The sequence below is a fragment of the Prunus persica genome, chromosome G4, assembly GCF_000346465.2.
Source record: "Prunus persica cultivar Lovell chromosome G4, Prunus_persica_NCBIv2, whole genome shotgun sequence".
In the NCBI taxonomy this organism is placed as follows: domain Eukaryota; kingdom Viridiplantae; phylum Streptophyta; class Magnoliopsida; order Rosales; family Rosaceae; genus Prunus; species Prunus persica.
Window position 1 is genome coordinate 13164633 of NC_034012.1, and position 16792 is coordinate 13181424.

Below are 16792 nucleotides of genomic sequence, written 5' to 3' on the forward strand. Positions count from 1 at the left end.
AGTTCATAATATAATTTGAACCAATAATGATGCTACAGCTACAGTGATTTGGAGGTCCGTTGTAGTACTTTGCCAAGAAATTGCCAAGAAGATGATGTCCTCCCCCCGAGGGAAAAGCGATATGAAGAAGAGAAGAAACTGACTGGAAGTCTCCCTTTAATTTAGTCTTCAAGGCCTGAATTAAATATATATATATATATATATATATATATATATAATCAACTAACACACTACTTTTCTGTTTGTTCCATTGCGCGAATTTAGTCTTCAGGTCGCTCTCCCTAGAAAACAGGTCAAAAGGTGTCATCTTTTTGACAAATAACAAAGTTTTGTGCACGCTTTCAAAGTTCTTCGTTTAATAAGCCATATTATTTATTGGTACACAATTGCAAATAATTACAATGAGAAAGTTTTTATTTTATTTTTTTATCAATGGGTGAGGAAAGTTTCAAACTTAGCATCTGCTCTAGCATTTATTAAGTTACTGATACCGATACACTTATTTCTCAATAATTTTTATATAATATAAAGTATGTTGGACTTTAATATATAGAAATTCTACATTCTTGTCAATGATAGTATGATATGTTTGACTTTATTTTTGTACATGTGTCAAACCGAAAAGATGAGTATTTCCTTCCAAAAATGAATGCAAGCAGTATGTAGCTTCCATTAAATTACCCTACGGAACTTTCCGCATCATTTAATTAGCTTTGCTAAAATATAAAAAAGTCATTTTTGTCAATTATAAAAGTAATAATAAAATAAGTCATAATAGCTTATGGTTTTCTTGTCGATCTCCTCCTATATATAATGAAGGGGTCTTTAAACGTAGTGTTCATACAATTCCATTGGTGCTAGCTAATCAAGTACTCAACTACCTTGAGAAAGGTTGAGAGAAAATAAGTTGGAAGCTAGAGCCAGGAGCCATGGATCCTTCTGTGTATGAGGCTGCAGAATCGGGTGATGTTGGTTTTTTCAGAAGAGCTGATGCATCAATTGATCTTCTCTGTCAGAAAACCCCAGCTCACAACAGTATTTTTCATATTGCAGCTGAGTACAAACGAATACATTTCTTCAGAGATGTCCTAGATGATCCATCTTTGCTGTTTTGGGCTCCCAATAAGAAGGGCAACACTCCTCTCCACGTCGCTGCGAGAGTAGGTTGTGATGAAATTGTAAAGCTGCTCATTGAACACGCAAAGAAACTTCTGCATATTGAAGGAGCTGACGAGGAAAGAGGACCGACTAATGGTGAAGCTAACAAACTACTTCGAATGACTAATTTTCAAGAAGATACAGCACTGCATGTTGCTGCCAGATGCGGTCACGTTGAGGTGGTGAATTTGTTAATGGCTGAAGATCCTGGATTGTGCTGTTTGATTAATTTTAATAAGGAGTCCCCCTTATTCTTGGCTACTCGGCATGGCTTTCCACTCGTAGCTCGTTCAATTTTGAACGAGTGTCCAATATCTCCTTCTTTTAGGGGGTTTAACGGTGTTACAACTTTGCATGTAGCGGTAACTTATATGGATGAAGAATGGAAAGGTAAATTATGGATTTCGAGTCTTTGTATTTATATAGTTTGTATTTATTTATATTTCATTAAATCTTGATCGTTGTAATAATTTAACGACTTAAAATATGACACGTCAAACTCCAACTTAACATCATTAAGTCTTCTCTAAAAAACACCGTTAAGTCTAAATAAAATTAAAAATTAAAAATTAAAAACAAATAATAATAAAAACAGCCACTCACCCCCAACAACCACCTATGGCCAGCCCAAGTTCCCAATCCAAGTCCCTCTTCACCACTAGCCAACCTCTCCTCCTCTCTCTCCCCCTCCTTCTCTCGTTTCCCTCTTGTGTTCTCTATCTCTTTGCCCAAGCTTTATGCTCAATTTATTTCTAGAAAGACTATATAAACTGTAAGTACAAAAAAAAATATTCATTAGATTTTACCTTAAACCCTTTAACTAGCCCACTAGTTGAAAATTCCTAGTTCTGGCCTTGTTTTGTAATATCTTCCTCTCATAATCGTGTTCGTGTATCTAACTTTCGTATAAATGATACACTTAGGTATTGTGGAGACTATGGTGTCGAAATATCCGGATATAATAAAAAAGGCTGATGATGCACTTAGGTGGACTTCCTTACACTACGCAGCATTTGGAGGGAACCTTGAAGCAACTCAACTGTTGATGCAACGTGATAGTTCTGTTTCTTACATCTTGGACAAATCTGGAATGTCAGCTCTCCATGTCGCGGCCTATGCAGGTCACACCGATGTAATGGAAGAGATGATTCGGTGTCGGCCAGATATTTGTGATTTGGTCAATCATTATGGCCAAACGGCTCTACATGCTGCAGTTTTAGGTGGACGAACAAATGTCATCATGCATTCACTGAACGTGTCTAAGCTTGCAGTACTAATAAACGAAGCAGATGTAGATGGAAACACTCCGTTGCATCTGGCTGCCATCAAGAAAAATCCTGAAATTATAAGGGCGTTGACAGGCGACCCTAGAGTGGACAAGATTGCTACCAATGGGAAATTCTCACAGGCCTACAACATTTGTCTTAGCCAGAATATTGGAGAACAGGTATATATAACGAATTTTCAAGGCTATATTTTCATAATTTCATAAACGAAACTAGATTAAGTTGTTTAAGGTTTTAGAGTTATATTTGCCTCTCTAAATTTTTCAACATGACAAACGAAACTCCCTAATTCTTCACTATCCACATTTATTTTCCTTATGCTCTCTTTCACATAGACATGGGTTATGTCAGTTAGCCATGGTTGTGAGCTTACCTCTTGCACCCAAGTTCTAATCCCCCTTCTTGAATTAAGAGAATTGTGTTTGTTTCATACCGTGCATATTCAATTAGGCCTGGAGAAGCAAGTTGAATTTGGAGTCCAGTTTGTATTGGCTGGAAGATGTACCAATTTGGCTTGATTCTCTTATTCAAGCTGACATTTATGTATCTCGTGTTTTCTGTTGAAATAATAAAGTCTTTCAAAACCAAAAAAAGCGGCCAGGGTTAAAAAGCATTAATTCAGACAAATTTCATTGTGCTTTCTCTATGTTTCAGGAAATCTTCGGCAGTAGTAGTCCTAGGGTTCTGGACAACCTAGGCAGCTCCATTGGTCTTCCATATTTCCATGGCCAAATCAGACGTGATTTCTGGAATGTTCCCGAGAAGGATACCATTGAAGGCGAGAAAGAACACGAGCAAAGACGTGGATCCAGACTCCTGATAGCAACGGTTGTTGCAGGCATTACATTTGCAGCAACTTTCGTCGATACTGGAGCATCAGGAAGCGATGGAAGAGGAATAGAGCTTGAAGTGTTTTATGTCTTGAACCTATTATCCCTCCTTTCCTCATTTTTTGTGATTTATAATGAAATAGTAGGCAAAAACTTGGTGATGCCAACGCGTTCAGCTTCAGAGTTCACTCGGCTTTCCGTCTCAGCAATGTTAGTAGCAAATATTGCGTGGTTGTCTGCAACGCAGCGCGGAGACACCGAATTGAGTCTGCTTGAAAGCGTACATTTTATAATCTCTCACATAATTGTTTTTCTTTGCTTCTTTTTTCTGCCGGAACTCACGGAAGCATTGAGGACGAAAGAAAAACAGAGACAATTATACAACAGAGGTTTTTCATTTTCTGCTTGGTATGTATTAGCTTATATAAGGAAGAAATTTCAGAAGCAACACGCTTTGTAAGACAAATATATATATATATATATGTACTTTCCTTTTTTCTTTAAATTATAACATATTCATAATTGAGTGAGTAATATGCTTTGGTTCCCAGCCACTGTTAATTAAATATTGTATGCTTCGAGTCCGGCTCACATGATTTTGCTACAGAAACCCAACCCATGTTTATTTTCTCTTTTTCTTCTGTTTTTGTTGTCAAAACTGCTACATGCTCATGCATGAACTTGTACGCTTGATTCTTGATAAGGTTCAATCAAATCCCATTTGCTGAGCATACCCAAGACACAGAGTAAGGATCACTGGATCTTCTAAACTGAAAAACTGTTACAGGGGGCATAGATAGTTGAGGATCACAGAGACAGCAAGGGAACCATCCACATCCCCATTAAGCCAAGATAAAAGGGATGCAGTATTCATCTACAAAGAGGAGAAAGTTTGTCAAACTTCTCTGTAAAACTTAGTACGGCTCTATTGAACCTTGACATGAAAACTTAGGACGCGTTTGAATTCCCACACCAACCACACCACCAACCACACCCACACCAACACCCCCACCCCACCCCAACCCCCCACCCCCCTAAAAAAAACACAAAATTGAAATAAAGCCTTTTCATCCATCTAATTATTGCTTTCAAACAAGCCGTTCTAATTCAATTCATGCGTGAGGTTGTTCTTGTGCTCTCAAGGGATTTTCCCTTCACCAGTGAACAAGAAGGTTGGTACGGTACACCAAGAAAACAAAACAAAAGGGTCATGTCTATCACTGGAGTTGATCCGGAGCTCCAGTTGATTTGATTCGATTAAAAGTACAGTAAATGATCAATGCAAGTTCAGAGACAAGGTTTCGACAAATTTCAAAGACAAGCCATCTCTTGTTTTATACCCAACCTGATAACAGAATATCTAGCACTATAGGATTAACATTGAATATGGGCACCTGGATCGGTGTGATTTTAGTATGTCAGTTTATAAGTAGTCGAAATATGTCCTCAAATACCATCACTTAGTCTTGGCTGGAATATGGTTCCCTCCAGTTGCAATTTTGTAGAGATAAAATCCAGTCATGAGGGCACTGCAACAAATGAAGTGGTTTTAGCTTCAGAAACTTCAGATATAAGTCATATTAAGGACAACCTATAAACATATAAACTGAGAAGTTCCAATTGAAAGCTTTTAATCATAGATATACTCTACAATTAGGGACAATGACAGAAACACAGTTCAATTACTACAATACGCTAACCAAATAACTTTATAATTTAACATATGTGAATTGCCTGCCTTCCTGCAAAACCAGACAAAAAATAGAAAGACCCCTTTCCGTTCTTGTTTAAGTTTAACCATATAACAGGAGGGAGACATAGATCCTACTCCAACTCTCATTACTCTCCCATTTCCTATCCTGCCTCTTTTAGAGACCATAGATGTATATGGTATACCCGTTCTATTCTGCAAAGATAATAGACGTAAACACAAGAGAACAGATACGTAGGGCGGGCTGAATCCAAACTTCTGAATTATGATGTGAATCAAGATGAAGTCATGCAAGTATGATTTCCCAAAAGCGCTGATTGTAAGGTGCTACAACATATATGGCATCTGAAACTCCTTTCAACTAAATTTCAGAAGATAGGTTTCAATAGAACAGATTAACCTTGTTCTATCATTCAGGAGAGCTTCGGTCATTCAGTGAGTGGGGACACATGATTCAAGATTGTCAAGAAAATATGATATGTATTTGGATTAACATTCAACTGAGCCAAGTTTTACCAATAATTGATGTCAATAAATTTAAAGACCTATAAATAGCCCATCCTCAACAATCTGCCAGTCTTTGACAGAAAAACTTTACAGTTACAAGTCTTGGGAACATCCTACCATCCCAAATCTACTAACCACAAGAAATATGTACATGCCTTAGGTGCACAAACTCATTACCAGCACAGTAGTAAAGATAACGTTTGTTCAATTCAATCTATGCCAAAGCCAGCTAGCGTAGAGAAAGAAGATATTCTAAACATCATATTGAATTTGTTTTTTGGAAACAAAATACAGGGGCTGCAATGTTGGAAAGCAGTCATATGCAGCAATAGTATGAGGTAGTAAAAAATTGATAAACAACTATAAAAGGGCACAATGAATCTGAACTTACCTGATGCCAGCAACAACACCAGCTGGCATGAACTTAGAAGTTTGCATGTAGCGCTGTCCCATGACCCACGTGAGTATGGCAGCACAAACTGTTTTAAGGGACATGAATCAGTTCCAAAACAAATTTTTCAGAGATTGAGCATCAACGTAACAGTGGGCAGGATGAAAAAAGAAAAATACGAAGAAAAAGAAGAACAGAATGCAAACTCTCTCTATCTCAATCTCTTCACTTCTTAAAATTCTTGAAATTTTGAAAGGCAATCACTGAGCATATTACACATAAAGCACATCTTTCAAATCACCCTACCAAGTTTGCAATCAATAATAGATAAAACTTTGTAGTTATATGATATGAATAAATGTTACTTAAAGTAAGCCTAGATATGAACGGAGGAAATGCTTTTATATGAGTTGGGATCCAAAACTTTAGGATTTTTTTGGTGTCTCCAGCATTGCTCAATGAAGAAATGCCTAAATCTGTTATGGATGTATGCAACTCATATCCGCAGACAAACTATAAAGATTCAATTAACAAACCTAGAAACAGTTTTCAACAGGAAATAAGCTGAGGCTTCCAATCATGGAGAAGCACACAGCTTCCAAATCAGTAGAGAGAACAAAATAACAACCTTGAAAAAAAATCCACATTTCCTACATATCAGCAAAGTCAATGCTATCAAATGAATCAAACTACAAAGCTAACACATTTTGTGATCCATATCTCAAGAAACAGAGACCCAGATAACCTCAACAAAAGAAAAAAGTCACATTTCCTGCATATCAGCAAAGTCAACGCTATAAAATTAATCAAACTACAAAACTTGCATATTTTGTGATCCATTAATGTTTTTCAAAGCATTATCTCAAGAAACAAAGACCCAGATCACGATTTAATTGTTTTTCTTTTCACCTTAACTTCCTTTAATTTCAGTGCAGCATCACTAACACATCTGGGATCCAGACCCACCAAAATTCTAAAAGCAAAAAAAGAAGCCTACCCGTTTCAAGAATCAAAGCAGGGTACGAGTTCTTCTTCCTCTCAAAGGCTTTGAGACTGAAATAGCCGGCAAGAGTGAGAAGCAAACCAATGCCCACACCTCCAGCCAAAGAAGCTGTGCTCCCCTTCCTAAAGTACCCAAATAATCCTCCACCGATCAGCAGCAACCCGTACGGGATCGTGAAGCAGAAATCGTGCATTTTCTCGGAGAACTCAGATTCTCGGGAAAATCACACCAGTTTTTCCCTCACAAATAGAAGAAACAAAAAAATTTAAAGAAAAGACTTTGGGGTTTATCTCTAGTTTATTTTTTTTGGGCCTGAAATGTCATAAACTACCAAATATTGGCGCGTGGAAGACAGTTGGTCAAAAGGCTAATGTGGCCAATCATACCAACTCCACAGTTGCTGCTGAAGATAAGCCATTGACTGAAGACATTTTCTGTATCAAATTAAAGCAGTTGGATATGCCATGTGATGAGTCTCATCGCATTCAAGTTCCATTTTATTTTTTATTTTTATTTTTATCCTCAAGTTAGGAAGGAGAAGAGAGTGGGAGTAAAATTTGTATGTCATCGAAAAGTACTGTTTTGTTATTCCATCTAATTACGTCATGTCATATGAAATTCTTTATTATATATGGAGGAACATAATTAATAGAAATAACAAAATAGTATTATATTCTTGACATGCAAGTTTTTTTTCGTTTTCGTACCATCAAGGAATATTCTTGACAATGTCATGGTTGGTTTAGAAATTATGCATACTGTCAAAAGGAGGAAAGAAAAATGGTAAGCAGGGAGCTTTGGCCATTAAGCTGGATATGGCTAAGGCTTATGACAGGGTGGAGTGGTGTTATATTGAGGATGTTATGGTACGTTTGGGATTTGCACAAGAATGGGTACGGCGAATAATGGATTGTCTTTCGACTGTTTCCCTTTCGGTGTTGTGGCATGGAAATTCTTTTGGTCACTTCAGTTCACAGAGGGGTTTATGTCAGGGCTGTCCATTATCCCCTTATCCTTTCTTGTTTTGTGCAGAAGGTTTTTCTAGCTTGCTCCGTTTTGCTGAGAGGAATGGAAGTTTAATTGGTGTCTGTGCCGGTCGTTATGCTCCTCAAGTTAACACATTTATTATTTGCAGATGACAGTTTATTATTTTTGGAGCAAACTCCAAATGTGTGTGTCACATTGAAAAATATCTTTCAAGTATTTGAGAAAGTAGCAAGTCAGGTAATTAATTTTCAGAAATCAGCTTTGTCTTTCAGTCCAAATGCTTCTCTGGACTTCCAACAACTAGTGACTGATTCTTTACTCATTCCGGTTGTGGTTTTTCATGAGTTTTATTTGGGTTTGCCTACTCTGGCTGGTAGGGGAAGAAAGGAATTATTTCGATCTGTTAAAGATCGTGTTTGGCATCTTCTCAATAGGTGGAAAGAAAAACTTATTTCTCAAGCTAGCAAAGAAGTTCTGATTAAATCTGTTATCCAAGCTATTCCTTCTTATCCAATGGGGGTGTTTCAATTACCCAAAAGTCTATGTAAAGAACTCTCTTCTCTGTGTGCGAGGTTTTGGTGGGGAAAAACTCATAATCGTCATGGGATTCATTGGCTCAAATAGGCTTCTTTATGTAAGCCAAAAAAGTTGGTGGCTTGGGCTTTAGAGATTTTGAACAATTTAATAAGGCTTTGGTGGCCAAACAAGGTTGGAGGCTTCTCATCAACGCAAATTCTTTTGTGGGGCAGGTGTATCGTGGAAGGTATTTTCCTAATGGTGATTTTTTGAATGCTCCATTGGGGAATTCTCCTTCACTTATTTGGAGATCTTTAATTTGGGGTTGGGAATTGTTGGCTGCTGGTCTTCGTTGGAGAGTAAGAGATGGTTTATCAATTAAAATTAATTGAGACCCTTGGTTGCCTCTGCCGTCATCTTTTCGGTCTTCTTTGCCACCATTTTTTGAGGATTATGCTACTGTTCACTTCTTAATAGATTCAGCTGGCTGGTGGAATTTAGACTTACTTCTGCAATCTTCTGGAAAGAAGAGGTTGCTGCTATTCTGTCAATTTCTTTGGTACCAAACTCATTAGATAGACTAATTTGGCATTATACTGTGAATGGGAAGTATAGTGTCAAAAGTGATTATTGGTTATCACAAAGTTTAATTTCGAGACAGCAGGGAGATGTAAGTGGGTTAGCTAATTCAGTGGATTTGTTAGAGCATTTCCACCAGTTGCCCCTTGCCATGGCAAGCTCTAGGGCAACTACTATTCACGTGAATAGTGGCTGCCCTAGCCCCCTCCAGCAAAATGTGTTTCCAGCAGGCTTGCCATGGCAAATACTATTCATTTTTTTGTTTTTTTCACAACTTTATTTACTTAAACAATTAATTTGGATAATATTTTCGGACAAGATTTTTGGGTTCCTACGTGTCAATACTATTCATATCGGATAAGATTTTCGGTTTCAAATTTTAGATAAATTTCAAATTTCAGATACATTTCAAAATTCAAATTTCAGATAAATTCAAAATATCAAATTTCATATACATTTCGAAATTCAAATTTCAGATAAATTTGAAATTTGAAATTTCATTTGAATTTCAAATTTCAGATAAGATTTTCACCCTCTAAGATTGTGCCGCGTGTCATATCTATCTGTGTACATTTTTCTATAAAACCAGAGGTTCAGCTCATACCTCCCACACAAGTTCTTCTCTACATTTCCATTTCTCAAATTTTAGATTTCATTCTCCATTCTCAATGGCAGACATGGAAGAGGTTTTGGAGAGGCAAGAGCGAGAAACTAGAGAAAGAATGCGTAGACGAGCTGCAAGCAAAAGGGCGCAGAGAAAACTAGATGAGCAACTTGGCATAGCAGTTGCTTTGCTGGAGGAAGAAAACCAGGGTCGCCGTGGTTCACGAGAAGGCCGTCGCCCAAATGTGGACAGACATAGACATTCCCGGGGTAAGAATCTTATGGAAGATTATTTTATCCCACAATCTCTGTACTCTGATGTTCATTTTCGAGGGAGATATAGAATGCAACCCCATTTGTTCAATAAAATCATGCATGATATTTGTAATTATGATGAATATTTTGTTCAAAAGAGAAATTGTGCTGGAAATTTGGGACTTCTTCCAGAGCAGAAGTTCATAGCTGTGATACGAATGTTGGCGTATGGGTCATCTGCTGATCAGGTGGATGAGATTGCTCGGATGGGGAAGTCCACTGTTTTGGAGAGCTTGGTGCGATTTTGTGATGCAGTGAAAACTCTGTACACTAGAGACTACCTCCGCAGACCTACGCCCAGGGACCTGCAAAGGCTTCTCCAAAAAGCTGAGTCTCGAGGATTTCCTGGCATGATTGGTAGCATTGACTGCATGCACTGGCAGTGGAAAAATTGTCCAACTGCTTGGCAAGGGGACTACGGAAATAGAAAAGGGCAGAAAAGTATCATCCTGGAAGCAGTTGCTGGCTTTGGTACATGGGTTTGGCACGCCTTCTTCGGAGTTGCAGGATCTCAAAACGATTTGAATGTCCTAGGTCAATCCCCGGTGTTCAATGATGTTTTGAGAGGTGAAGCCCCAAATATCACATATGAAATTAACAATACCATCTACCAAAACGGGTATTATCTAGCTGATGGCATCTACCCGAGGTGGACAACATTTGTGAAAACAATTCCACATCCCCGATCCCATAAGCAAAAAATTTTTGCTCACTATCAAGAGGGGTACAGAAAAGATGTTGAGAGGTGCTTTGGTATCCTTCAAGCTCGGTGGGCTATTATCAGGGGCGCGACACGTCTATTTGACGAGGAGGTGCTTAGGAGTATAATGATGACTTGTATCATCTTCCATAACATGATTGTGGAAGATGAATATGATTACAATGCTAATGACGTGTATGAACCAAATCCCATGGACACGGCCCTAACACGAATTTATGAAAAACCAGTGGAGCCAAATGGAGAACCAGTGCAGCATGAACCGTTGGTTAGAGATGGTAGTTTCATGCTCCGTATGATTGATCGCTACACGGAGATGCAATCGTCGTATATTCATGAACACCGTCAAGTTGACTTGATGGAGCATTTATGGGCGGTGAAAGGCAATGAAGGAAATGAAGGTGAATAAAGTGAAGTGAAGAAGTTGTTTTTAATTTATTATGTTTATGTTGTATGTTGTTTATTTTTTGTTGTGGGTGGGTTGTTTATGTTTTATGCTTTGGTTGTAGTTTGTTTATTTTTTATGCTTTGGTTGTGGCTTGTTTATTTTTTATGCTTTGGTTATAGGTTGTTTATTTTTTATGCTTTGGTTTGTGGGTTGTTTATTTTTTATGCTTTGGTTGTGGTTTGTTTTTTATGTATGGAATGTTTTGAATAAAAAGGATTTTTGTTGAATATTTTCTTTATTGACTAAGAGAAAAGCAATACAACTAATAAAATAAAATACATGAATTAAACAAAACAAAAAATACAATGAAATCAAAGGCAAGTAAACTAAGACATGAAAGGCAAACAAACTATTTTAATGGTTTCCATCATTTAACCAATCCGTGTTGCTAGGTCCATCGTCACAAAAAAGTCTTCGTCTCATAACATCCCTTCGTTCTACCTTTCAAAATTGTTTTGTTTCAGGGGACATATGGCTTGTATCCATGGCCATGGTTTCCCGATCTTTTTTTTCAATGTTTTGTTCGCGTACATACTCCCTTTCTTTGTGTACATACTCCCTTTCTTTTGCATATTCGACTTGAATAGCCATATCGTGCTCTTGTTGTTTCAAGTCCATTTCAATTCTCATGGCTTGGTGCTTTGAAAGTTCCTCCAAAAATTTAGATGCATTCTTGCTAGAATTACTCCCTCTATTCGCCTTCGCCCCCTTTCTCCCAATAGGCCTTGGCTTCTTTTCAATGGGTGAGTCTTGACTCATTGGGGAATTCATAGGTGAATCCGATACCGGCGTCTCATGAAGTGGAGTCTCGTTCAAGACTACCGTCGAACCGGTTGGAATAATTTGGAATCTCTTACAAGTCTTCACCACCTCCCAACAATGGGTATGGTTGAAACTTTTTTTCCCTTGTCCCGTAGCACCAAACCACATTTGAGCTTGCATAATCTATAAAAAAAAAAATTAAATGGAAATGCAAGAAACTTTAAAAAATATTGGCAATGCAACATGTAAAAAAAAAACTAATGCAAATTCAATAAATTTAAAAAAAATGCAACATGTATAAAAAAAAAAAAAAAACTAGAGACATATTAACAAAATATATAAATTGCAAGAAACATTTAAATAAAAATTAATATGACATAGAAATTAATAGAAGGAAAATGACAAATAATTTACCTCACTGCTAAGGTTTTCTCCGCTTCGATGGTTGTCCATCAATTTTGCTAAGGCATTTCTCCATTTCGCCAACTTTTTATTAAGAACTTTCCACCTACTAGATAATGTCATTTCTGTACGTGTAGAACCAATTGCCCTTTTCACAAAATGCTTGATGAATTTTTTTCCACATATGAGAAAATTTAATCTCATTGCCCGTTACGGGACAATGACTAACTTGGACTCAAGCCTCACACAATCTAACATCTTCCATCATGCTCCATGCCCCTCTATTTTCATTAGAAGAACCCATAATATGATAGAAAAAAATACAACTTCAAAGTGAAAAAATATTGAATAGAAAGTGAATAAATTTTGAGGAGAAAGTGAACAATAGTAGAAGAAGAAGAAAATATATGAGGATTTGGTGTTAAGAGTGAAGAGTATTGGTTGGTATTTATACACAAAAAATTCAGTAATTTGTGTGTATTTTTTTTAAAAAAAAATTCAATTTTTTTTCAATTTTTTATTGCAGAAAAATTGGCTGCCGTTGGATTGAAGAAAAAAATCGAATCGGAGCGACCAGAGGCTGCCACGTGTCAAGTAGCCGTTGGCGCTACTGTAGCGCTGCGTTTCAATTTTTTTTTTTAACGTTAGCGCGTGCATTACGGTAAAAAAAATTCGAATGTGGGAGGGCTGACGCCAGCCTAGCGTCAACCATGACATCATCGCCCTCGGGCCCAAGCTCGGGCCGAAATCGCCTTCGGGCCTACCCAGTCACGTGGACCCCACACCTAGCCCGGGCTGCTTCCAACTGCTGGACCTCCATTTTTTGCCCAAACCCCCCCCCCCCCCCCAGCCCGAGTTTTGAACCACTGCTGGACTTGCTCTTATGGTCGTCCATCTGGTCTTTACGAGTTCCTAATAAATTGAATGTGTTTTTATAGAGAGCGGTACATGATATTAATCGGTAAACCTTTTTAAGTGTCAAATTGTTCTTGATTCACTATGTTCTAGGTGCTCTCAATAGCCTAAAATTTTAGTACATGCTCTCTAGTTTTGTCGAATGTCAAGGGAGGTTTGGCAGCATTCACCTATTCATGACTTAATTGTTCCCCCTACAGCTTGGTACTTCTAAGGAGTTATATTGATATGCTTCCTCGGTTTTGACTAATGACAAGCTAGTCTTCTTTGTTTTTCTGAGTTGAGGATTATGGAGCTCTCGTAATGATCTTTTACATTCTACCCGAAGTATTTCACATCTTTGTCTTTTGGCTCGTACCCGGAAGCTTGTTTTGGAATATCAACGGGCTATTATTTTATGTCCTCTCATGTTCCAACAACTAATATTATGCTGCATTGGTCTCCACCTATTGGTAATTTTGTGAAGATAAATGTTGATGGTGCTGTCAATTTGCTATTTGGCTTTAGAGGTTTAGGGGTTGTAATAAGGGATAGTATGGGTTAGGGGTGGACACGGTTCGGTTTGGACCGGTTTTTGCCTAAAATTAGAATCGATCCGGTACTATTCATCCGGTTTGGTTCGGTTCGATTTTAATTAAAAAAATTTCAAAAACTGTCCGGTTCGGTTTGAACCGGTTTCGGTCCAGTTCCGGTTCAGTTTTGAACCGGATTATAAAAATTATTTTTTTAAATTATTTTTTAATACAATTCTGAACTGAAATATTATTTTTTTACTTGAAAATTAACAAATTATTCAATTTCATATAAAAAATAAATATTAAAATGAGAAAAGAGAGATATTTTGACATTGAACTTGGATAAATATTATGTTTTTTTTAGTGAAATTAAAAATATAGCATTAAATATAATTATATATTGAAATTATATATTTTTTTAGTTTCACCGGTTCGGTTCGGCCCGGTTCGGTTTTTGAAGACATGGAACCGGATCCGAAACCGGTCCAAACCGGTCCGGTTCGGTTTTTGATCGGTTTTTGACTTTTTGGTCAACTCGGTTTTTTTCCAGTTTGGTTTGGTGCGGTTCGGCTCGGATTTCCGGTTCGCCAGTTTGAGTGCCCACCCTAGTATGGGTGATTTAATGATGGCTGCCTATAAAGGTCTTCATGGCACATTTTCTCATAAAGCTACTGAACTTTATGCGGCAATTTTGGGGTTACAGATTGCAAGTCAAATGGGCATCGTTATGTCATTTTGGAAATGGATGCTAAAGAGATTATTATGAATCTTCAAACTTCTGAGCAAAATTAGTCGGTGAAGGGTGCTTTAGTAGATGAAGTCAGGGGCCTTTTTAATCGTTTTGTTCATATTTCTTATCACTTTGCTCCTCGAGAGTGTAACCAGGTTGCTCATCTTTTAGCTAAGCAAGCGCTCGACTTTCAAGTGTAGGTAGAGGATGGTCCTTTATGAATTTATGATGTTTTGCCCTATGACAAATTATTTTCCTAATTTAATTTTATATTGGATGTGATGTTATGGTACTCTTTTTCCTTGACCGATTTTTCCTATATTTGGAGGTTTTAATGAGGCCACACTTGTTACATTACTAAAATCCAGTTTCTTTTTGTACTCGGACATTGTTGTTTCAATGAAGTTATCTCAATTTGATCCAAAAAAAAATAAATTAACTTAGAATAATTTAAACTATTATTTTGCATTTTTTTATATAAAAAAAATGGTCACACCAACCATAGAGACTCATTAAACGACGTGTCGTACTCCATATTTAGCTACCCGTCGTCTTATCACTGATTCTTTTCTTTTGTTTCTCTACTATGGCTGCTAGAACACATGGATGCTGGTTCGGTTCTCGGACCCGAAACAACCATTTCTGCACACTTCTCCGAAAGCCCTTCTTTCTTCCTCAAACCCTAAAAATGGTGGCTACCCAGGCTACTTCCAAGAGATCCATTTGCCCGTCATGCTCCAAACCCATCCGGCTCTGCCTCTGCACTCGGATTCAGACCCCGGGGCTCCATAACTCTGTAAGTGTGACCATTCTTCAACACAGCCTAGAGAAGAACCACCCGCTTAATTCCACTAGGATTGCCAGATTGGGCCTCAAGAATCTCAACGTAGTTACCGTTTGTGACGTAAATTTTGAAGCCCGGTTCGTTATCCGGTCGCTGGACCCATATTCTCAAACGGGTCCTGTCCGAAATGGTTCAGAAAGTTCAGGTTTTGATCAAGTTGTGGAAAGTAGAGAGACCCAGAAGCTGGTTTTTGAGTATTGTGATGAGGTCAGTTCAGGGAAGGAAAATGTGGGAGAGTCAGAATTTGGGTTATCTGCAAATTTCCCAAAAGAGAAAAATATTAGTAGTTTGATTGAAAGTGATGAGAAATGCAAATTTGGGAGTGAGGCTCAAAACCAATTAGGAGGTGTATATTTTGTAAGCAATTCTGGCTTATCAACCAGTGATGTATTAGTTGTAGGGCAAGAACATGAGTTCACTGATGATAAGCACTTAGATGGACAAGACAATGCTGATGAGGTTTCAACTGCTACCACATTGGATGCAGTATCCAAGCTTTCCAACAAAGGTTTTGATTCAGTTGAAGGTGTCCAAACTGGTAATGATGTGCCTGTCATAGCTGCTACCATTGGTAAGTATGGTGTCATTAGCTCTCTTTCCCATATTTGGATGGCAGAAGGCCATTGTAAGAATCCAAATTTCGATACGATTTTAGACAATGCGTGTGATGCTCTGGCAGAGGGGTTTGTTGTACAAAAGTTGCAAAAGCAGCCATTGAAGGGAAGTGAGGAGTTGGATGAATATCTAGAGTTTGAAATGGAGGTTCCTCCTGGATCTGTACTCTTATTTCCATCTGAAGAAGCAGTTAGTGTCAGTGACCTTGAGGCTATGAATATTGAGGTGAAGAATTTGATTGTTTTGGACGGAACATGGTCAAAGGCAAAGAGAATGTATGTGGAAAATCCCTGGCTGAAACTCTTGCCACACCTGAAGTTGGAATTGGACAAGACGAGCTTGTACGATGAAGTGAGGCTTCAGCCAAAGCCCGGATTTCTGTCCACCATTGAAAGCATTGTATATGCACTGCAGGCAGTAGGGGACAGTACTGAGGGGCTGGACAATCTCTTGGATGTTTTTGAGTCTATGGTTGAGGACCAGAAGCGATGTAAAAAAGAGAGATTAAGCAACGTCTCCCAGCCGGGGTGAGTGAGTCTCGTGCACAATTTCTCACTTGACACAATTTTGACATCATCTTGAAACCTAGTGATGAAAGCCATATTCAAATGTACCCCATTACATTTTGATTGATGTGGTCAGTGGTCACTGAAACTCAGGTTGATTTTTGAAAAGTGGTAGCAGTTTTGCCCCATTGTAGGTGCTGGGTTCGTGTTTCCAAGAAATTGTTTGTGTAAGCCGTGCTTCATGAATATCAACAACAAACATGACATTTTTTGCTCTTTTTTTTTTTTTTCATCTGTTATTTATGCTAGATTGATCAGCAATGTATTAGACTCTGTTGCATTGATACACCACATTTTGGGGGTATGCGCGTATCCGATATGGCCCGATTTGATACGTTCCCAATATAGCATCAATACGTATCCGAAATGCCAGACTTTTATGGCATGTTGA

At 38.0% G+C, this 16792-nt stretch overlaps 3 protein-coding genes across 3 annotated transcripts; 2 read left to right on the forward strand and 1 right to left on the reverse strand.

Moving 5' to 3' along the window:
* Window positions 873-4300, forward strand: LOC18780974 (ankyrin repeat-containing protein At5g02620). Its single transcript, XM_007213803.2, has 3 exons — window positions 873-1548; window positions 2082-2605; window positions 3099-4300. The coding sequence occupies exons 1-3, from the start codon at window positions 930-932 to the stop codon at window positions 3732-3734; spliced, it is 1779 nt and encodes a 592-aa protein (XP_007213865.2). The 5' UTR covers window positions 873-929; the 3' UTR covers window positions 3735-4300.
* On the reverse strand, window positions 4470-7201 carry LOC18780601 (protein FATTY ACID EXPORT 6). The gene is made up of 3 exons (XM_007213787.2): window positions 6881-7201; window positions 5884-5971; window positions 4470-4803 (listed from the first exon to the last, which is right to left on the reverse strand). Exons 1-3 carry the CDS (start codon window positions 7077-7079, stop codon window positions 4731-4733), a joined length of 360 nt encoding a protein of 119 aa, XP_007213849.1. The 5' UTR covers window positions 7080-7201; the 3' UTR covers window positions 4470-4730.
* LOC18780585 lies at window positions 14994-16705 on the forward strand. The gene has a single exon (XM_020563280.1). It carries the CDS (start codon window positions 15065-15067, stop codon window positions 16364-16366), a length of 1302 nt encoding a protein of 433 aa, XP_020418869.1. The 5' UTR covers window positions 14994-15064; the 3' UTR covers window positions 16367-16705.

Excerpts from the sequence above, each read along its gene's own strand:
- LOC18780974 (XM_007213803.2), top strand. The coding sequence starts at position 930 with ATGGATCCTTCTGTGTATGAGGCTGCAGAATCGGGTGATGTTGGTTTT. Across the intron at positions 1,549-2,081 it reads TATGGATGAAGAATGGAAAG|GTATTGTGGAGACTATGGTG; the intron begins GTAAATTATGGA and ends TGATACACTTAG. Across the intron at positions 2,606-3,098 it reads GCCAGAATATTGGAGAACAG|GAAATCTTCGGCAGTAGTAG; the intron begins GTATATATAACG and ends TCTATGTTTCAG.
- LOC18780601 (XM_007213787.2), bottom strand. The coding sequence starts at position 7,079 with ATGCACGATTTCTGCTTCACGATCCCGTACGGGTTGCTGCTGATCGGT. Across the intron at positions 5,972-6,880 it reads TGCTTTGATTCTTGAAACGG|TTTGTGCTGCCATACTCACG; the intron begins GTAGGCTTCTTT and ends CCCTTAAAACAG. Across the intron at positions 4,804-5,883 it reads GGTGTTGTTGCTGGCATCAG|TGCCCTCATGACTGGATTTT; the intron begins GTAAGTTCAGAT and ends CATTTGTTGCAG.
- LOC18780585 (XM_020563280.1), top strand. The coding sequence starts at position 15,065 with ATGGTGGCTACCCAGGCTACTTCCAAGAGATCCATTTGCCCGTCATGC.